General features: G+C 44.1%; 2 protein-coding genes across 3 annotated transcripts in view; one reads left to right on the top strand and one right to left on the bottom strand.

The window, feature by feature from the left end:
- The window catches only part of LOC6554814 (guanylate cyclase soluble subunit beta-1), a 43959-nt gene extending 22164 nt beyond the window's left edge, over nt 1–21795 (top strand). The window contains exons 16-18 of the mRNA XM_026983814.1: nt 1684–1841; nt 14321–14945; nt 20693–21795. Coding sequence (XP_026839615.1) covers nt 1684–1841; nt 14321–14642 — 480 coding nt within the window. The 3' untranslated portion in view covers nt 14643–14945; nt 20693–21795. The remainder of the gene's footprint in view (nt 1–1683; nt 1842–14320; nt 14946–20692) is intronic.
- Nucleotides 1602–12569, bottom strand: LOC6554815. 2 transcript variants are annotated; one of them, XM_026983815.1, is made up of 9 exons: nt 12247–12569; nt 11497–11931; nt 10847–10946; nt 9873–9982; nt 9699–9802; nt 7133–7228; nt 4582–4738; nt 4334–4452; nt 1602–2307 (listed from the first exon to the last, which is right to left on the bottom strand). In XM_026983815.1, the coding sequence occupies exons 2-9, from the start codon at nt 11713–11715 to the stop codon at nt 1875–1877; spliced, it is 1338 nt and encodes a 445-aa protein (XP_026839616.1). In that variant the 5' UTR covers nt 11716–11931; nt 12247–12569; the 3' UTR covers nt 1602–1874. The 2 variants fall into 2 exon arrangements, with proteins under 2 accessions (XP_026839616.1, XP_001981115.1); XM_001981079.3 differs by lacking the exon at nt 12247–12569 and having other exon boundaries at nt 11497–11943.
- Nucleotides 21796–21826: the final 31 nt, after the last annotated feature.

Genomic DNA, 21826 nt, shown 5'->3' with positions numbered 1-21826 from the left:
TGTCACTTGGCTTTATTGTCAGAGTTGTTGTTTTTCGGTTGCTAAAATTCCATTACCTTATCGTCTTGCCGTTGGCTGTCCTCGTAAGGATGTCTTCTTTTCGTCCTGGGATCATCCATCTGTTCCGCCCACCATAAGCCATAAGCCCCAACTAGTCTCCATTTCCATCTGGCCTCGCCGCAACTGCAGTCAAGTTTTTGTGGCTGTCAGTGTTTCATATTTGACTGATTGCCTTTGGTAATGCAGTGGGAAACCCCTTCCTTGCGGACCAAAAAAACGGGGAGGGGAATTCCAGAATTGAGTCAGCGTTTGATAGATCGCTCCAAATCCAATTAACAATCGCCACGGGCGACTAATGGCAAAAACTAGGACATGACATCCGAGCCTGTTGCACTGCCCTTTCCCAGGACTCGCTGCCCCCCTCTTGCGCCCCAAGAACTTCCCCCGCCGCCACTGGCATCATTTTGCGCTTCATTAAATCCTGATAAAAAGCAGCAGCAGCAGCAGCTAGTCATTCCGCCCTGCACCTCCCCCTCCGCTTATGAAGCCAATTATACCGATGTTTTTCTTTATGCAAAAACTTTGCTTCCAGCCCTCTTTTCCCGCTTTGCCCGCTTTTCCTGCCAGTTTTTCTCAACTCAACTCTTTGTTGGCTACTTCCTGTGCTTACAGTCCATAAATATTGATTCGCTTCTCAGCAAAAACTTTCTGCAGTTGCTATGTATTTTATACACTCGAGGGCGAAACCAGGAAAATCATTTTCCTTACTGCCATGCATCGTGGCTGTTGGCTAAAAATAAATCAGCAATTTTCCAGAAAATAGTTTTGAACTTGGCTGGACAATCTGTATGTAATGTCCTTTAGAATTTTCTGGCAAGAAGTTTCCTTCTCTAATTGGAAAAAAATGTTGAAGAAATCTGTTGTTGTTGGAAACCATTGGATAGCTGAAATGTTTAGCCAATTTCTGTATCATATAATCAAAGAAAACTGATTGATTGACTTCTGCTTTAAGTTCACTGTTGAATCATTCAACAGCAATGCAGTGCACTGATTGGATTTTATTTTGTTGCGATATTTTTCCTCAGCTCGACTTTCTGCACTTTTGGCTTCCAAAAGTTTTGATACTTTTCCTATCGCACTCGCAGCCTAGGCGATTAGTTTTATGTAATGTTTTTCTGGTAATTACAACTTTTGTCCTTCGTTTTTATCTCTGAACTGCTGGCACTTTACCCATTTACACATATTATCTTGGCTCTGCGTTTCTGCGAAACCCTCTGCCTTCCCGGGACTCTCGCTTTTGGATTTCAGCATCGTCTCCTACTAACAAGGACCTATTGTGGGCGGGGCTGGGAATTGCGCTTATTCTCCCTGGTCGCCGCTCATTTCGTTTTAAATTTAATTAAAGAAAACTTTTTCCTACTGCTGCTGCAAGTTTTTGGAAAGTAATTGTGGCAACTTTCGCTTGGTTTTTGCAGCTACATTCCGTTGCGGTTGGCAACTTTTCGGGGTGTTGATGATGGGACACTGGCAGGCGAAAGTTTATTAGCGCAATGAAGTGCCTTTTCAAGAGCCTGCAAGGCCCGATAAATTCTCTTAGAAACTCAGAATATACATTTATTTTCTAGATAAGCTCCCTACAAATTCTACAATTGTAAATTCATTGTTTGGTCCTTGTTTTTCCAGCAAATCACCATAGGCATCCACTCCGGCGAAGTGGTGACCGGAGTGATCGGCAACCGAGTGCCGCGCTACTGTCTATTCGGAAATACCGTCAATCTCACCAGCCGGACGGAGACCACCGGCGTTCCGGGTCGCATCAACGTCAGCGAAGAAACCTATCGGTGAGTGCTAGTGCTAGTACTGGGTGTTTTTGGCTATCTGGGTTCCCCGGGCAGGGAAATTGGCGGAAAATCCGGATCGAAATCGGGCGGACAGGCTGCCACGTAGGCATCTACCGCCGCCTGCTTCGCCTCCTCCGTATACGCTCCATCGCCGGTGGCCATGAAAGCCGCCAATGCAGCCTTCTCCGGATCCGTGACTGCCTGCAGGAGCTGCGCTTGATTCTCGCTCTCGTCCTCACTCTCCTCCGCACTGCTGATGGTATCCAGTCGTGCCACCTCGCCTCCCAGCTTGCATTTGGCCGAGGATTTTCCCCGCTGCTGATCCTTCTCCTCGCTGTCCTGCGCCTCAGGTCCTTCGAGCTCCTCGGTGAGATCGATGTAGCGTTGCAGGCGCTTTGGCAGCCTCAACGTGTCGATGCCGTTGGGTAGTTGATTGTGCATCCGCAGGACATCGCGGATGCAGCAGCTGGAAATCGAAATTTAATGTTGAAGTCTTTATGCTATAAAGTAGCATTAATTTCTGTCTAAGCTTAATGCTGTGAACGTGATGTCTTGATAATCGATCGCACTATTTACGTTTTTTGAGCTGCCCAAGACTTTGGTATACTTTTCTCGGCCTTAGACTCTGTTCGTGTCAATCTCAGCTTGATATTTCATAAATTAATTTAAGTTTCACACAATAAGCTCATACGGCGAACAAAAAAATCCGCACAGCAAACAAAGTTCATGTGCTTAAAACTTTTCTCGTGAGTGAAAGGCAGGAAGAGCGAAAAACCTCATGCAGGAACTTTCACTGAAGTTGCCTGCGAAACTAGAGGAAGAAGTTAAAGTAGCGGATATTGGTAGCGGATTCTTTTTGGCCCTTCCACTTTTAGCCGCAGTGAAAGCTTCCTCTAAAGTTTGCCAGTGTGTGGAGCCGGTTCTAAAGTGCCTTTTTGATGAAGAGGGGAGCAGCAGCCACTTGTCCGAAATTCTTGCGAAAGTGAGCCCCAAATTGGCGTCATAAAACGCACGGAGAGCGTAACAACATGCTAATCAGCTGCCAGGGGTAACCAGCAAGGAACTCCGCAGTTTATGTCCATGTTAATTTGTCCTGTCAAGTTTCCTGTTCTGGCAATATTTTGGCTTTTTTATGGCCGCCGACGACAAATTCGACCAATCAATAAAGCAAGCTGACACCGCCCAAGGGGAAAAGATGAGCGGCTGAAGTCACTGAGCAGCCATAAAAACAGGCACAAAAAGCGTTGCCTACTTGTGGGCGCCTCTATGGAAGTCGGGATGCCGGGGCGTATGCGCAATGTTTTCGCCCATGACGGCAATCGTCACATTCTCTTCAAGACTCTGATTTCGGGGCCAATGCGCAATGTAATGCGTTATGCATGCATTCTTTGTGGGTTCCAAAGAGATTTGCATAAATTGAAATCGCAAAATGGCTGGCTAGAAGGAGCCAAGAGGAACTGTGACAGAACATATAAATCAAGAGCTCATTTCGAGTACATTGTTGATGCCACGACAAGTGGACGCCAACTCAATTGCAAGTACAGTGGTTATTGGCGTCGCAGCTACCAAGCGGTACATTTTCAAGAAAATCTGTATAAACGAAAACGTTTTGAAAATGAAAACAAATTAGAAAGGTGGTGCTACAATTTTTTACACATTAGTTAGTCTTCAAAGAATGTCACGAGAAACAGAACAAATGCTTTAAATTGTATAAACAAAATTTGTTCTGGCCTCACCACCAATGCTTTACTGTGCGAAATGCAGGGCAAGAGCGCGAGTTTTCGCATCGCAAACATTGGCCCGAGAAAAACAAACTGGCAAACAAGCTGGAAAACGGGTTTCCAGCTGAAACGAGAGCCAAAGTCAATGGACATTTTTGTGACACGTGAGCAGGCGGAGGCAAATATGTTTGTATATTTGTGTAGCCGGCATCATCGGGTCACCGAGTGCTCCACAAATAAGTGGCACACATGGAGTCCCACAATAGCCTTATCAATAGCAGACGCCAACTTCTCGAATTAAATCGAAGAAACTTCTCGACTCCAAAAGCGATCAACATGGCAAAGTAATTCACATCGATTTAATTCATTAAGTTGGCCGACATTTGACTACTTGCGGCTGAGTCAGTGAAGCAAACGGGAAAGTTTCGACCCGACTTTTGGATACAATACAATACAAAGACGGCAGGACGAGGGAAACTTGTCAACTGTCTGTCAGTTTGTCAGCCAGTCAGTTGGGCTCCTGTCTTACGCTTATTTCATCTTTCGGGCTTATAGCCGAATTGTCTGCCCATGGGAAGTTAAGCAAGCGTGGCGGACCTAAGCCAAAGTAATTGAATAAAAAAGTGAAACTTATTATGGCTGTCAGACTTCATTCTCCCTGGCCTAATCTCCATTTCCGACCAAAAGACGTGGGCAGCCGACTGTTGGTCACAAAGTGTTCGAAGCAGTTTCCATCCCCTAGAAAAATTACGGGTCAAAGTTGATAATTACCGGCATAGATGACGAAGGCTGGGTACTCCGTAGACCTGCTCCTTGCCGATGATCTTGTCCATCAACAGGCGGCCGTAGCGATCGAAGAACATCTCTCTTCGGGCAGCGTATAAAAGGGGCTGAAATAGAATATTTCACAAATTAGTAAGAGGAATTTTATGATTACAAACCACTTATATTTGTACTCGCATTATGTACTCACTGCATCACTCCAGAGCACATAATTAATTTAATAAGCATTTGCTCACCTTGAAGGGCATCTCAATCATGACCACATTGCGCAGCAGGATCTTGAGGCACATGACCAGTTCGAAGCTGTAATTACGGCCATCCTCGATGAGTTTGTCGAGCAGCGCTATAATTACGGAGGCGCCTCCGTCCGGCGGCTGCGGTGCGGCACCGTATCTGCAACGGATGGAAGGGGCGTAGCTGGTGAGAGGGCGTGTCAGCGGTCGGGAGTGGGTAACTGTTTGCAAATGAGATACAAGCTGCCAGCACGTAGTTGGTTTGCTTGTGGTCAATGCAAAGGGTCAGAGGTCGAGTGGCAAGGGGCAAGGGGCAGGCAATAAATGCTAGATGCCCCGATAAACACAATGTACAAATGAAATAATGAACAGACACGACTCGCGGTTGTGTCAGTTGCACACATGCACACACGCATAGCAGCAGAGATGTACACATGTGCACTGAGAAAGAAATGTTTTCATTTAAAGCAATTTATTATTTAATATTGAGCATGCTAAGCGTACTGAAATGTAAGATAAATCGCAATAGGAATGTAGTCTTTTCAGGCTTCCCAAATCATTAAGTAGTTTGTTATTTAACATAGAGCTTGCTTGTACTGAAATGTAAGATAGATTACAACAGGAATGTAGGCTTTCCAAATCATTGAGTTACATAGTGATACAAATTTTTTTCACTGCATTCAGACCGACCTGAGTAAATGGCAAATTAAGTGCGAATCGCAAATTGCAACTGGCGTCGGCAGTGTTGTCACTTTTTAAATTGAAAATGTTTGTCAAAGATCTCCCCCGCATTTACATTTCTCGTTTTCTGCCTGATAAGCATTTTAATTTATATGTTTCGCTTATTTATGCGTTGTTTCACCGCCGGTACATTATATAAATATTGTCTTTTGGCCCAGCGAAACGAGTCGCAAGCCACAGGGCGTATGCGCAATTATGCACTAGTAAATCAATTTGGCAGCGAATAAAAGTACCAGCGGAAAAGGAATTCATCTCACCACATTCATTTGCATATTTTATGGCCAATTTTAAATGGAAATGCAACAAAGCGGCGAGCGAAACGCAAATTAAAACACACAAAAGCGAAACAATATCGAAAATTTATGGCGCATCAGCGTCAGTAACTCGAAAAAACAGTAGCCGCATCTGAATGAAAATCAGTCGACGCCGAAAGGCGACGACGCGGAAACAGAAACAGAAACAAAACCAAAAACCGACTGCAAAGACTGGGAAAACCCACCTCCATCCACAGCCGGGAAAACGGTGGAAAACCGAGGGGCAATGCGCAGCGGGGAATTGGCAAGCCAAACTCAAACATTTGCCATCAATCGGAGCCACTGCAATTGCAATTTGCTTGGTGCAATCAGCACAGCTGGCGGGAATCTCAATCCGATGCTGAATCTGGGATATTAAACTGGCCTCCGCCTCATAATGCGAATTCTTTCCGCATTACGCCCCTTTTGAGAAGGGGAATTCACTTTTAATTTCGTAGTATAACAAAGGGGGCAAATAATGTTGCAAGTCGATTTGCTCAAGAATTCGCCCAAGAAATGATTCGGAATTTCATTTGGCAGCTATTTGGAAGCTGTATTTCGGTGAAGGCCTTTAGGCGCAGTTCGGAATGAAATTTGTATTTAACAAGGTCAAAGGGGGGAAACATTTAAAGAGGTCATACATATATATTCAAAAACTATTCTTATTCTATTCATAAGGAAAATAAATAAAGTAAACATTTTAGAAGGCACTCTTCTTAAATCGGTACCCAAAGTCACTACTAGGAAAAATCACATAAATTGTGCCACTCAGACCAAAAGACCTGAGGAAATTGAATAATTTTTGCGAAAATCCTGATCTAATGAAATGCAAGCTGCCTTCCGCCTTCCGCCAGCCGTCGACATAAACTTTGACAGCCAAGCATCTCAGACGGGACTTGCCGACGGGAACTTTGTTGTGACTCGCCGTTTTGGCCAGTAATCAATACTCGTATTTTATGCAAAGCATCCTTTTTGGCGCTGCATCAAAAATTGAAATCGAAGCCAGCGAAATGGAGGGGCGGGGCGTGGGGCGTGGCCGCTGCAATATCCAGTTGGGAAACAATAAATTGCCGCGACGGCGAAAGTCAAGGACGAAGGACTCAGGAACGGCAAGTCGAAACTGCAGGCGTTTACATATAAATTTATGAATCTCGGCTGAGGACCGAGTGCATGCTCGTAACTTTTTACAAGCTGCTTTTTTGGACCTCGAGACTCGCCGGAGACCGCCTTGTGATGCAAATTCGCTGTGGCAGCGACTTTCATATTTAATGATAATTTTTCCTTTTATTTTCTCTACCCGCTCCTTGGGTTCCTCCAAGCGTTGCGTTTTCTTGTGGCTTCGCGAGCACTTGCTTATGCTAAGCGTCTTGTATTTTATGTTGCATACATTGCGGCGCCGCCAAGTGGCGACCGCTTTGCATATTTCTCGCTAATTGAAGTGGTAGTCGCTGGCACTTCCCCTTCCCATACCCAATCCCATTACCCCCTGGCCGGAATTCCTTTTCCAGGCCACGACTTACCTGAGCAGTATGAGCAGCAGTTCGGGAGCGTTCGCCTGCAGGGCAATGCGAAGGGGCGAGGACTTGCCGCAGGACTCAATGGGGACATCAATGAATCTGAAAAAAGTAGGAACAAAAAGCCGGATTTGGATAAGTCAGTTAGTTAAGTTTTGTGGCCGCCCAAATGGGCGACAAGCATCAAAATGGGCTTCGCACATTAGCAGGACTCTCTGGAGCTGAGAAAATGAGCCCGGGCGGGTGCCAGACCCCAATTAAGCTGCTCGCTTGTTGCTCAGTGCCCTGCCATTACAGGACAGAAGGCACAGAAAAAAATAGAAAGCACTCGCCTGTTTTTGCTGGCAACTAAAGGTGGAAGCCAATGTTCGTGTCTTACAGCATACTTTAAGACACCTTAAAGAGGACTTTCCGAGCCCTAGAAGTTATTCCACTTCGACATTTTCCACGCAGAAGCTTGAAATGTTTTTTTCTGTGCCTAGCTTGACATTGCGTATACGTAATGTGTTGTGTGAGTGGTGGGCGTTTGTCTCCGTTCAGGCATTAGCATGTACAATGCACTTAAAGCACATTTCCGACACAGCACACTAACACACGCGCACACACACGGCTTTTATGTCTACGCATAAAAGTAGGCAAATAAAAGAGCAGAAACCACAATAAACCGGAAGTAGAAGTAACCCACACAGCAGACGATAAGCGCATTTTGAGCCACCAACCAGTGACAGCTTGGAAATTGGCTTGGCAAATTCATTTGCGTTTTATTGGCGGCGATAAAAGTGAGTCCCTGCTAGAATCAAGCCATTCCCCAATGGCATCCCATGACAGGTTCCTCAATAGCCTTATATGGCACCTCGTGGCTGGCATATTCTCCTCCAGTCGGAAGTGACTTGCCCCCCAGATCAAACATTAACACTTTAATCAGCTGCTGAGTGGGCTGACAAATCAAATTTCTATCTAATGGCCTGCTTAGCGAGTATTAGCTGCGATTTAATGTTAATGTCTTTGCTATACAGTGCGCACTTCGTTTCAGGGCGAGGGAAAGTGAAGGAGTTCTCAACTTGGGCGGCTTTCAGTGCCTTGCATATTGGCAGGGTATACATTATTCTGAGTGTCATTAAGTCAGCAGGTGGACTAACAGTGGATTATGCCAAACAGCAGTGCAATAATGCAACTAGCTTCTTAAGCCACTTAAGCTGTGCAATTACCGAATTAATTAATGCTTCTCCCATTCCTTTCAATTGACAATTTCGCTTTAATGTGTTGTTAACTATTCGGCAATACAGCTTAACAACCTTTTTAGCTGCTTTTCTCGAAATGCAGCAACTGTTGTAAGGACACTCACACCATTGTCCTTAGCGAGTGTTCACTGTTCTGCGAAAACTTTGGCAATATGCTGCTCCAGCACTGATTTATGCAGCTTCAACGGCATTGACCGAAACGTTTATTGTCACATTGCTTGTTTTTCACAGCTCCTCAGTCGCACACACACTCCCAATCACACACCCATACAAACACACTAAGGTCACGGCCCCACATACATTTGCAGCTATTAACGCTTATTCATGACTTTGGCTGCTGTTCTGCGAGAGGGCATCATAAATGTCGTCTTAATGCTTGCCAGTCAGTATGTTTTTTCCTTCTGTTTGCTTAAGAAGCGCAAACAGTCAACTCTGCAATGGTGTGAGTATGGTATATCCAAGGGGGCGGGCTGTATCTGTGTGGATTAGTGGGCGTGGTGGGGTTGAGCATGCTTTTGTGCGCTTATTACACGCATTTTTGACTTTAATCCTCCGAAGTGCTGGCGAACAAAGCCGAAATAACAAAAGGTTTACATCGCTGCCTGTTGGTTTTCAGCTTATCGCATCAGAGACACACACACACATGGACGCCATGTGCATGTGAGAGTGTCGGACGGGGCGGAAAATGGGAAACCCCCCGAAAGCGAGCTGCAAATGAAAATCTTAATTATACATGACACCAGCAGAAGTGAGAGAAAGCCACCACCAGTGATTGAGAGCCATTCTCTGTAAAAGTGTATTCGCAGTCGTGTCTGTGGCTGTAAATTGTCGCCATCTTTCACTCAATTATGGCAGTCACACACACACTGTCGCTGCCACACACACATATACACACTGGGTGTCGGTGGCACAACAATGGCTGATGAATTAATTTAATTAAAATCCTTTCATTTCTCTGGTAATCCTTCCCTTTCGTCCACCATTACCTTGTATTCCCAGCGGTTATATATAGTATCTTATTGTGTGGAAAACTGGCAAGCCATTAAGGTAGCTTCATATCTCGGCACATAATCCGATCTTTACAGTTTCATTTTTAAAAGTAAAAGCTTTCAAAAAATGTCTAGCTGTAAGCATAAAAAAGTCTTGGGGGAAATAAAGACCTCGGCATGGCACTATCACGACACCCCGGCAACTATCCAATTAACCCGGCTAGTGTGAAAATCGCTCGAGGCAGCAAAAGAGCGCGACACATGGAAAGCCACGCGGAGAAAGTGGGGAAAGTGGAGCAGGCCAGGACAGGATGGGGCATGGGGATTGGGCTGAGGACTCACCTGAGCTGTCGCTCCTGCTCGAAGCGCGGAATCCAGACGGGCAATGTGAGCTGCTCGCGTGTGGCGTGCTTCAGAAAGTAAACCATAGCCCGGACATTCTCGTGCTGCGAACAAAGGACATACATGGGTGTCTATTCCACGGGGGCAAGAATAGGTTCTGCCTGCCAGTCTCACCTGATCCTGGAAGTCACTGCGCCAGCCGGCGATGAAGTGCGGAGCATGTGGTCCAAACAGGGCACCCAGGAAAATGCGCTCATACGTCTTCTCGCACTCATAAATGGCCACTGAATAGCACAAAAATGGGGGAAAGACAGGAAAATAGTTAAAAGTTAATTAATTTAGAAAAATCCGCATTTTATCTTATTTTCCGCTGATAACATTTCGAAACGGGTAATGCCATAAACCAAATTTGTATACACAGTGTGACCGATGTGACAGTGGGAGACCCCATGCAGGCAAATTGTCGGTAGTGGAGAAAGCGGTTGAATAATGTCATCAAATCGCAGCAGCAGCAGCCATAAAAAACCTAATTACGTGGCTGCACTTGTTGCTGCTTTGGTTTTTTGGCTTTCGGTTTCGCTGGCTTTTTGGCACAGCCCAGAAATGAAGTCAGCGGAAAACGGAAACGGCCAGGATGCCAAACCAAGGCCAGAGGATCCAAAGAGCTGGAGTCAGCAACAAAGCAACTTGGTGAGTGGGGACAGGACAAACAAGGAGCAAGTTTTATTGCACACGAGTCCAGATCCCCTGACAGAGGCATGCCATTAATTTCAGGCACTTTTCTCGCTCGCTCGCAAAAGTTTACGCAGCCTTTTAATTAGAGGCAGCCAGTATGCGTACGCCCCAAATAACTTGCAACACTTTGAGGCACTTTACAAGTTTTACGATGCAGCAACAACAGAGCAGCCGAACGACATGAGCAACACTTTCTTAACGCAATTAGCAGGAACACGTGATGAAAGCGAAAACTGCCTGCTTATGGGCGTAATAATCCGATGCGATGGGATGAAATTTATTAAAGTATGCAAAGCAAACAGCCACGCCCAAAAGCAAACAGCAAACAGCAAAGTCGTGCCACACACGCACACATATATATACGTGCATGCATTTAAATTAAATTATTTAGTTGGCCCGACTCCACCACTTACCCAGCAGCTTGACGACCACCTCCGAGTCCCGGACTCCCCAATCCCAGCAGGTGCGCAGGCCGATGTACAGAATGTTGTGATACTTGCCCATGAGGCAGACCTGGGGAATACGGAGGAAGCAGGGGTTGAATGCCACCTGAAGTGCTACTTTTTAAATTATAAATAATTGCCATCTGAAGAGCTGGCATTTAAAATGCAAGAAAATTAAGTTTGGCAGACTCTGCCAAAGGAAATTGAGCCAGCAACTGCTTGCCATATTTATTTACACTCCAAGATTCCAATTAAATACACATATTCTTTCACTGGTTATTTCAGTAGTTTTCCCTTCAAAACGTATCTTAGAAAGCCTCATTTAATTCTGCTTTAATTGGATTCAAGAGAAAAGATATTTTATTTGCTAATTACTCACAGGTTCTTAGTTTCAACTTTAAGATTTATTTCATTTGGCAATGAAATGGATGGACTTGGCTTTTGTTTAAATTATTTATATCATTTTCAATCACAGGACTAATTGTCAAAGCTTTCATAATTAAATTGAGATTTGTTTCCTAGGTTGGCATTCATTTAATTGTATAAAATCATTAGGCAAATATCTTTCAACTGTGGCAGTGTTGCACACAGAAGTGCCACATGTGCAACAAGCGACTCACCTGTCCGTTCTGCTCCTTGGCCATGCGGTGGTATCTCATGGCCGCCGTCACCGCGATGGCGGCCACCTCGTCCGTCTGGGAGTTCTGTCCGCCGCTGCAGCCCTTGATGATGGAGCTCAGGTGGTCGAGGACATCGCGCCGCGACTGGCGGTCCTGCAGCCCGTTCCGGGAGATCTGCTCAAAGGTGTCCTCAAAGAAGCACTCGAAGATGTAGTCCATGACCAGGTGGCGCCGCTCTGTCCGCCGGTTCCGCTGGTGACTGGCCCGTTCGGCGGGATTCCGCCGAAGTCGTTCCCGCTGCCGCAGACGCAGCCGTGTCCGTGACTCAGTTTCCCGCGGGAAACCGTAGAAATGTCGTGGTAATGGCAGCCAGCAGCGAACCCACACAAATTGGCTTTTTAATTGACTTACCAGCCGCTGGAAAGCCTCTAGCAACTGCGAAAGCATATTGCAAAAATAAATTTAATTCACTTCAAGTAGGCAAATATTTTCGATTGAGATGAATTGATTGCCTCCAAAGAATTTAAATTCCGCTTCAAAAAAACTCCCGCACTGCTGAAGCCAAAGAGTCGCAATGCACAAAAAAGAGAGCATTTCTTTTGTGGGGGTGACTCTCTTTCGCTATCGATTTTTTTTCAGCTGGCAACGATGTGCTGGGAGAACTTTTGATAAACATAAACAAGTGATAATGAGCAGGGTATGGTCGTTTAAATATTTCTAAGCATTGGAATCATTTAAGAAAATAATTACGTGGCATGTGAAGCTTATTCGAAAGTTGTTATACAGCTCGATTGCTTTTGAGGCCTCCTTAATTCCATGAAAATCCCAGCAAAGCAATTGACAAACAAACAGGTGTTTGATTACCAGCCGACAAGTATGTTTCTATGAGCTCTTCAAAAACCGAATGGAACTCAAGGACTCCATTGAAACGGATTCGATTCGATTGATTGGGCTTTGCTAAACTGTCTATTGCACTTTGAAATTTGCTGGCATTTTTCCGAACCATTTATTCACTGCACGCAGCTCACACACAATTTTCCACCCCACTCATCAGCTGCCGCTGGAAAACTAAACAAACGAAGTCCAAATTCTAAGAACGCTCAGCTGTTTACCTAAGCTCTCAGTCTCTCCCGCGTTCTCTCCTCTCTCTTTTCACAGAGAGCAGCGCTGGTATTAAACACGCGTTTCATGAGTATAAAGCGGAAATTAATTGCAATTTTAAATATATATATGTATGTGCCCACATTATGGCTGTGCAAAATGGGTGAATGTTTGACAATAAACATAAAATTAAATGAAGTATAAACAACGCATGTTTTTTGTGATTTTGCAATGTTAAACCGAAAAAGTAATTGGTTTGTAATTGTGAGGATTATGCTTGCTTGAACAAAAATCAATTGATTTCGAAATTAATACCTATGGTGGTGTTCTGTTTATTGTTTCAGTATTTTTTTTTTCAATTTAAAGAATGAATGAATTTCAATCAATAATACTAAGTCCTTTGATACTTCAATCCGATATTATGATACTTTGCAGCAATATTTTTAGAGAAGTACTATTTTCCCTTCTGTAGAATTTATTACAAGGGGGAATTTATTCATATTCATTCAAGGGGTTATTTATTATCACACACTTTTGTCCGGCGACTATGTAAATATTGAAACAAACATCCTAATGAATAAATTGAAGTCTGTAAATAATGGGAGCATTTTGCTTTTCTCGAGCTGAAGCCACGTCAAAACAAATGTAATTCAAAACACGAGGCCAATTGTAATGTAATTTCTCAGCTGCGGCTGAAATTTTATTTTTTAAACAGCAAGCGCGCAGATTGTTTACATGTTTTTCTATACCCTCTTGCCAATTAATATTTGCTTATGCGGCACATATCAATTTACACATACATTATTCAGGCACTCATTCCATTATTCGCCGTATTTGCACGTTTAATATTTGGACTGACAATTAAGCGCTGGGTAAATATTTATGCACTGCCATAAACATTAATTAAGAACGCACACGCAGAGATCCAGAGATGATGGCTGCGATAATCATGGCTGGCAGGGATTCCTCGGGTCCTGCGCCTTAATCGCATATGCAAATAAGTGTCGAAGGACATTCGGAGCAGTGTAATTAACTCAGGTCCATTAAAACGGTGCATATTTCTGCTGGTTGCCCAGGACAACAAGGAAATTTGTTCACCTCATCAGGCTCACCTGTTCGCTAATTAAAAGGGCAATGCAATTGTGGCCATACACCGGCTATCCGATGCCGCAAAGGTCGCGAATAAATTGAATTAAATGCGTATCCAATCAGCGGCGTATTGGCCGTAAATATATAAATATATGAGTCTGAATAAATGCAACAATGTGTGGTTGCACAGTGGTCGACCCAACCGGAAACGGAAATGCACACCAGCCTGGCGAAAATTTTTATTCCGTTTCCGTTTTGTGGTGCACTCGAATGTGCGGGCACACGGAGCACAATAACCGAATTAACATAATTTCTGGCAATGCAATCTAAGAGCTGCATGATGGCAATTTATTGGTGTGCAGATTGAGAAATATACGACCCCTGAGATGTACATACATCATTCAGAGTGCCTTATGGCATCAGACCAACTCCACCACTGAACTCAATAACTCAAATTTATGTGACTGCTAAAGGAGTCACATCTCCCACGTTTAACACTTACCAGAACTACTATTCTTTGTCATCCTCCTTGGGAAAGTTTTATTTACGAAATTCCAGTTTAAATGAGACTAGACGAATAACAATTGCCTTCCGCCCTGCTACTTATGGTATCTCCCTCTTCTCCTTCTTGCAGGCTCCTCTGTCTGGCGATCAACCAGGATGACTCGTTCCACTTGGAGTACCGCGGACCCGTGATCATGAAGGGCAAGCCGACGCCCATGGACTGTTGGTTCCTGACGCGTGCCACTAGCAGCATTTTAGGAGGCACTTCCTCGACCGGAGGCGGCAGCGGTGGCGGCGGAGGAAACGGCAGCTTGGACTCGCCGCTGCTGCAGCCAGCCACTCCGACGACCGGCGGGGCCACGCCCATTCCCGCAGTCGCCCAGCGGACAGCAGGACATGCCAGCGTGTCACGTACTTCGTCCGCAGGAGGAGGAGCGGTCGTGGGCACATAGGAACTGTGCAAGGACTCGTCCTGCTGCTGCTGAAACATCCTGTAAAGTTGCCACTGCGTGCGTGACTCCATCTGTCCGAATGTCTGCGACCAAATCTGCAGGTCCTTGGACCACTTAACCACTTCATTTCTCTGCCTTTGTGTTTGTCATGCTGCATCCTGCATCCTGCATCCTGCAACCTGCACCCTGCATTCTCCCCATGTCCCGCATCCTAAAACCCAAGTGTGTGTTCTTGGCATTGTGTGATTGTTGCTGCTGGCACATTGCGGCCGGGGCCCAAGGAACGTCGGATCGTTGTGCAAGGTAATTTATGTTAATGCTCTCCTATCTGAAACGATTCCAGCCAACCCATCCGGGCCAACCACTTAGCCCAGTCACTTTACAAATGATTTACATTTCTCGCCTCTACACTGGAAAACCCCCATTCAGGGCTTAAAAATTGTGATGATTGTATTGGGTATCCTTCACTCACTGAGTGGAAAGTATGAATTTAACCCAGTTTCCACTCAAACATGCGATATCTATGCAAATGTAGCTAGAGCTTAACTTAATGTGAGCAAATCTTGTGATTAACACAAAGTGTTATATTCTGTGCACGTAATTTATTCCACATTGTCATGTCATGTACTGCAATCCCTGGAAATTAGCCTCGCCCCCAAGGGCCTTATCGAAACAAATTCTAATGCGAGCCATAAAGAATATTTTGTGTCAGGACAAGTTTCAAGCCATTTGGCCCTATCCGCCCGGCAGTAAACTAGATAAGTTCAAAACAACTCAATATAAAAGCCATAATATGCCAAACAGTTAAATATATATCTCTCCCTCGAACTCGAAAGGATTTTGTCAGCACAGCCAGCGAAAGCGCAAAGCCTTTCATCCTGCCACGCCCACACGCCCACGGGCCTCCGCCCACACTTTATCCTCGCACCGAAGCTGGCATTTGTTCTGCGTGTGTTTTTGTTTACAAAGTTTTGGCCAATCAAGCTGCAAGCCAAAGAGTTCTATTTCAGCCAAAAATACCCCGAAAGGAGCACATGGGGCTGATCGGAGGAGCGGGCATAGAATGTGCCTAGAATCTAGCACATATTTTGAAAACAAATATTTGATATGAGCAAGCAGGCGAACCAGCTCGAGGCACTTGCTCGAGCCCAAAGGAAAGGCCACTGCGAGGGGAGGTCCAAAATCGAGGATTAGCTCTCGAGGACTGCCTGCCAGAAATGAAAAGTGTGATACTCAGTACTGAATCACATCACTAATTTAACTGGCGATTCTCGAAACTATTATTGTGCCGAACTTTGCTTAAAATACCGTGTCACAGAGCATGATGAAGTAGCATTAAACGCCCCAGAAAGCCATTCCCATATTAGCTAAGTAGCATGCCACAGCAGAAAAAGAGCAAAGACTTGCAGGAATATTCTGTTGGCCCAATTTCTGGGCTGGCATTTTAAGTGCACACATACTTGTATATGGGCATTGTAGATATCCGTCCATCCCTCGGATATATATCTGCTTATGGCCTCGATATGGCGCACATTATCGTTAAATGCCAGCGGCAACAACAAGTTGGCATGCAATTTGATGACTTGGAAGTTGGCAGGCATTTTGATGATGCCATTCAACTGGCTGGATTGTGGGCGTATGTAATTCAGGGTTCCTAACGATGGCTCGTTAGAAATGGATTAACATTGATTAGTTCTCAAAGCCTGCACGCTGGTGGAGCCAAATCATAAATTTCCCTAATTAAATGCTTCCAAATTTGGTCCAGCATTTTTTCATAAATCCGAACATTTCGGCCTCCCTGGTTGCGCATTGAAATTCACTGGAGCCAGAAATAAAAAGTACAAATACCCATAAAAGCTGCCTGATTTGGTGGTCCCCAAGAAATCCAGCCCGCCTTGTTTCCGCTCCTGTCCCTTTTCGCCTCTGCTCATAATTTTCTTCATTTTTCCTATTTAGTCTTATTTATTCTTCACATCCGGCCCGTTTGTAAGGGAAGTTGTTTGGGGGATACGGTGGCTGCCTTTTCCGAGCCTTGCCTCATTTAAGTTGGCCCACTTTAAAGGCCTTCGCTGAAGGGATGCATTGGCCCCACAGAAGCACTTCAGAATTGTAATTATTTTTAATGAGCGACGCCTTCGATTGCAGTGCTAGTTGTCATACTCGCACAGTTGAGAGTGAAATAATGTGGCAAGCCGGAGAAAAGTTAATATAAATTAAGAGGAAAGTGAATAAATAGCTGTAAAGATTATTTGTTTCCTCCTTTATTCCACCTTTATTCCTCATTTATTGTATATGAATTAAGAGCTTGCTTGGTTGGAATTCTTACTGCACGCATTGCATTAAAAATACAACTGTGTATTTCTGAAGTACACATCCGCTCATCCGCTTTAATGAGCCGCCAGCTCGCCTCATCAGCTCCACTTCAGATCCATTTATCATGCGCCAGACAGATATGAGTATACGAGTATGCATGTACGAGTATACAAGCCGAGGCAAATTTATTCGGTCCGCACAAAAGAGCGATTTTTCCTTACGTTTCCGCATCATTGGGAATATGGAAATAGCGCGGCTGCCACAAGCCCGTACAATTTCCGTTTCCTGTGCTCGCTAACACACAAATCCGGATATCGCAAAAATACCAATCAAATAAATATTTACCCGACTAAATACGGCATAAGCTCTTATGCGACAATTGGGCGTGGCAAACAAGGCCGCGCATCTTATTAAAAATTTAGTTGAATTCGCAATGACAGGCGTGCAAAGTTTGTCAGCTGCAGGGAGAAAAGACCGAAGACCCGGTCCCTGTCCCTGTCTCATTTAAAATTCATAAAGATGGAAAAGATGGAAATTATGATTGCGATGAGCCGACGACGAAATGTCAGAGGCAAAGGCTCCTTTTCTACTCACGGTCCCAGGCGACTCATTCTGAAAGGAATAAGCAGGATGAAGAACTAGTAAGAGAAGGAACACTATGTGACATAATAACGCTTATATAGTAATAAGGCTGATGAGGCGATAATGAGGCCCTGGCAGCTGAGTTACGCATACGCCACGTGGCCACGAAAAAGAAGGGTTGACCTGTAGAGGTCCGAACATTATATTACTCACATGCTGGCACACTTTCGGCAGTCAAAGGAAGCCGGCTCATTGAATTATCCCATCTCTTTGCTTACCTCACACAAAATTGGGAGGGCGTAAAATTGGGTTGGCAAAAGTTTTAGCAGCTTGCTTAGTTTTTCGGAGAGCCAACATAAAAGTTTTCCTATTTAGATTACTGTCGAATGTCAGCTTTGGCAGGGCAAAGAAAATGGGAAAAACTTTTATTGCCCCAACTCAAGGGGTTTATTAATAAATGATACAAGGATGCAGGACATTCCGGCAGGTTTTCGCTTGGCATGTATGAGCCCTCGGGTAATTTAACTGCAGCAAGGACATGGAAACTGAGGAGCCTTGGCCATTGGGCATTGTCGCAGCCAAGTCAACACTGGCAGGAGTAAACAGTCGAGGCGTGGCTTAATCGAAAACTCGGCACTAATTTCAATTAAAGTTGGAATGATTGCAAACAGCCAAGCATTCAACTGCAGACAGTGGCCACATTAACTATCTTTCCTCCAACCTCCACTTCCCAAATAGATGCTGGGCAAACAGGACGACTTCGACGGCATCATTTGCATACCGCTGCAACTTGCCACGCCCTCAATCGCTCGGCAAATCAAGTCTACTTGCCTCCAAATGTTGCCGACAACAAATCAATTTGAGGCGGTTTACCATACCAAATAGAGTCGGATCGTTGTTTATTCAGTTGGCATTGGAGTGCGTAAGGAGCAGTCGGAAGTCCCAGTTGTTATGACAGCCGGGGACTTAAAGTTGGATGCATTCGCACTAAGTTGCATCTGCTGAGAGGCTTTCGAGTGCCAAAGAGGAAAACCAATCAAATCCAATAATAAATGGGAAAACTTTGGTCCAACTTCCCAAGATTCTGATTTTATTAGGCTGGGGATACTGCTGCTAGTATTTTTAAGTGCATCTTTGTTTCTGCAATTGTCAGATATTTTTGCTTTAAAGGGGATGTAAATGCAAATAAAATTTGTTTTTTCTTTCTACCTGAAATATGCGAAAGAAATGTTTATTTCCGAATATCCGTTATCGACGCAGCGAATCGTTTGTGTGAACGCAAAGTTTATGCTTTTATACCCAATCCAATGCAATTTGCCACAAAAAGGGAAACAAAGCAATCTTGGTTACGCCCGCAACATCAATAGCGGTAGCTTTCCATGGACCGATTTTCCGATGCTATTTTTTCGCCCATCGCATTTCTTCTGCCGTTTTGCTCGCTTTCGATTTTCATTCCGCTCGACAAAAGGCGTAAACTTTTCAGACAGCAAGGGGTGCCAAGTTGGCATTTTCCCCACCACTTTCCATTCACACTCGAACATTTCCTCTTGGCACGGAGTGTCCACCTTCGTGTATTTGATTTGTGTGGCCATAAAGTTCGAGGCGAACACTCGGATGCAATATTTACAATTTTAATTCAATTTGTTCAAAATTCCCATGTGAATGGTCGCTATGTGTGTGTGTGGATGTCGGATCAGGGCTAAGGGGCGTGGCAGGATGACCCCCAAAGAAGCACTGGCTGCTATTTTTGCACATTAAACTAATCGATATTTTATGTGTATGGGGCCGGCATTAGATGCAAGTACATTTTAGCCATTTTGTCGTCGTAGTCGATTCAATGACAGCTCGGCCGAAGGACAGCCAAGGACTCGAGGATGTTGTTGTTTAATTGTCTGTAAAATTGTTAAATTGCTTAGCGTGTCAGCAGGATCTGCAGGGAAGGAAAGGGGTTTTCAGGAAGCTGTCAGTGGCTCGGGGTTAGCATGCATGTGCAATTACTATCAGCTGCCCTGCCATGCATTCGACACCGTCGACTTATTTATTCATTTCCCACTTGCATGACAGAGGTAAGGAACAGAGTCGAGCTGTTCAATGGAATTGTATATTTTTAAAATCAGTCTGCAGCACAAAGGTTTTAAATTAAAAATCGTGTGTGGAGGGAAAATTACAAAATCACAGCAGGCACAATTCGCGACAGATCGCTAATAGTTGAAAACTCAGCCAAACAACTATTTGGCTTCAAAGAGTATAAGCCATTGGAAATACAAGATACTGACCAAATTAAAAAGATCCTTGGGCACACCAAGGTATCTATTTAAGCCGAATTTTTGCATTTTGGCCAAATTGAAATGGCACACTTGCCAAACCGCAAATGCATATGTATACCTGGGTGTAACCAAAACTTTGGGGAGCCATCAAACTGACTCCACTAATACCATAAATAATCGTTTTCCGGCAGACCTTTAAACTTTTCTTCTGGCGCGGTGGGAAAAGGGAAGGGAATTGCTTACGTGATTGAAATTTTGAAAATGCCCCAACAAAGGCTGCCGGCATAGGTTGGCCAGTTTTTGGCAATCAAAAGTTGTTTGCGCCTTTGTAGTTGGACTGTTCTGTGGTCGAAACGCCCCGCACCCAAACGCAGTTGGCATAACAAACAAGAGAGTTGGGTGAAAAAACAAGCCAAGTTTCTTGTTCAGTTGCGTTTTCACATGGCCAAAGTCCAACTTTTGACATTGACACTGTTTCCACCTCGTGTGTCCTGCGGGTCCTGCGAGTCCTGCGGATCCTGGCACCGGCTTCACGGCGTAATTGGGCGTGAAGGGTTAAATTGAATTGCGTGCCCACGGAAGCCAAACGGTTAGACAAACAAACTGAGCTCTGATTTCAATAGCCCTTGCCACACAGCAATAAAATCATAGGAATATCAGTTCAAATCCCTTGAACTTTTTCGCCTAGGCTTTAAGTAAACCAAGTAAAATCAACACATAAGCTACCCATGCAGATTGCATTGCATTCGTTTTCTCTCAGTGTAGAAATTTAACGCCCTTTGGGGGGCAGTTCGTGACCAACATAAGAGTATTTATACTTCCCATTTTGCGTTTGTAACTCTCGAAATATTCCCACTAAAATCGCTCCAAATTGTTTTCTCGTTTCAGCCTGTGGATTATCCTGTAAAAATGTTTAAAATCATCTGTGCGTGTTGCGTGAGTCCTTGTAGACGTGTATTATTGTGTAAAGAACGTGTAATTTGTTAATATGTATTTATTATGATTCTACTTTGTGATGGTTTCTTAGGCTGAACTTTTTCGTGTAACTATACTAACCTAATGGCAAAATTACTCGAACTGTAAAAATCGACGAGCGAAACAATGTAAGGCAAATATTCTAACCAAACCACTCGACTTTGGGACAACTTAATTAAGACGTAAACGTAAATTAGCATAACCACAAGGCACCAAAGGAAAACAGACAAAAAGACAAAAACCAAAAAGACAAAGATATATGAATATACACACTATACATAGATGTAATGGGGTTCGTCAACTTCTATACAGGGCTACCGACCAGTAAACAAGCAAATTGTTAGCATCTCAACTGCACCAAAAAGTAACTCTATACAAATGTACAACCGGAATACAACCAAGTATTTACATGGACAGATGTTCTATAGCGCAGCATCCAGAAAATGGGGCAGTAGGTTAAGAGCTCTCCAATCCGAAGTTCGTTTAAGTTTCAATTGATCTATGGCCATTGTTACGAAGGACAAATCTCTACTTTACTATAACTGAGAAATAGCTTTATAGTTCTTAAGCCATCACGCCGGAAGTCTTTCTCTCCCCTTCTGAAATCATGGACTACTATAACACATACCTATATATACATAGATATATTCATAGCAATATCAATGTGCACAGATGCAAGTACTAAATTTATATATCCAACAGTTCAGCTGAATGTTCTTCTGAGGCGAAGCTTAGCTTAAGCTCTGGTCCAAATGGACTCGATTCGTTTTTTGTTGATCCAATTGGTTGTTGAGTGTTAGTCTAAGTTACTTACGTGTACTGTAAAAAGGCTAAGAAGTGTTAAGTGCTAAACTAACTACTACACCCTATCCCCTCTCTGTCCATCCCTATCTGATTTCAACCGTACACAACGTGGAGTAAATGTTAAATATGTTAAAATAAATCAATATGTATCTGTAACCCAAGAGTAAATCGCAAGATAAACATACGCAGAAACCAATAAAATATTTCATTGAACCCTGAAACAATGTGTTTTTACTTCATTTA

The sequence above is a fragment of the Drosophila erecta genome, unplaced genomic scaffold (assembly GCF_003286155.1).
Source record: "Drosophila erecta strain 14021-0224.00,06,07 unplaced genomic scaffold, DereRS2 tig00000000-arrow-pilon, whole genome shotgun sequence".
NCBI lineage: Eukaryota > Metazoa > Arthropoda > Insecta > Diptera > Drosophilidae > Drosophila > Drosophila erecta.
The sequence above is the reverse complement of the archived record's forward strand: the minus strand, read 5'-3'. Positions and strand labels throughout refer to the sequence as shown.

Coding starts and splice junctions, on each gene's coding strand:
- LOC6554815 (XM_001981079.3), bottom strand. CDS start 11,943: ATGCTTTCGCAGTTGCTAGAGGCTTTCCAGCGGCTGGTAAGTCAATTA. Junction 4,453..4,581: donor TGATTGAGATGCCCTTCAAG/GTGAGCAAATGC, acceptor ATTCTATTTCAG/CCCCTTTTATACGCTGCCCG. Junction 2,308..4,333: donor AGCCTTCGTCATCTATGCCG/GTAATTATCAAC, acceptor TTCGATTTCCAG/CTGCTGCATCCGCGATGTCC.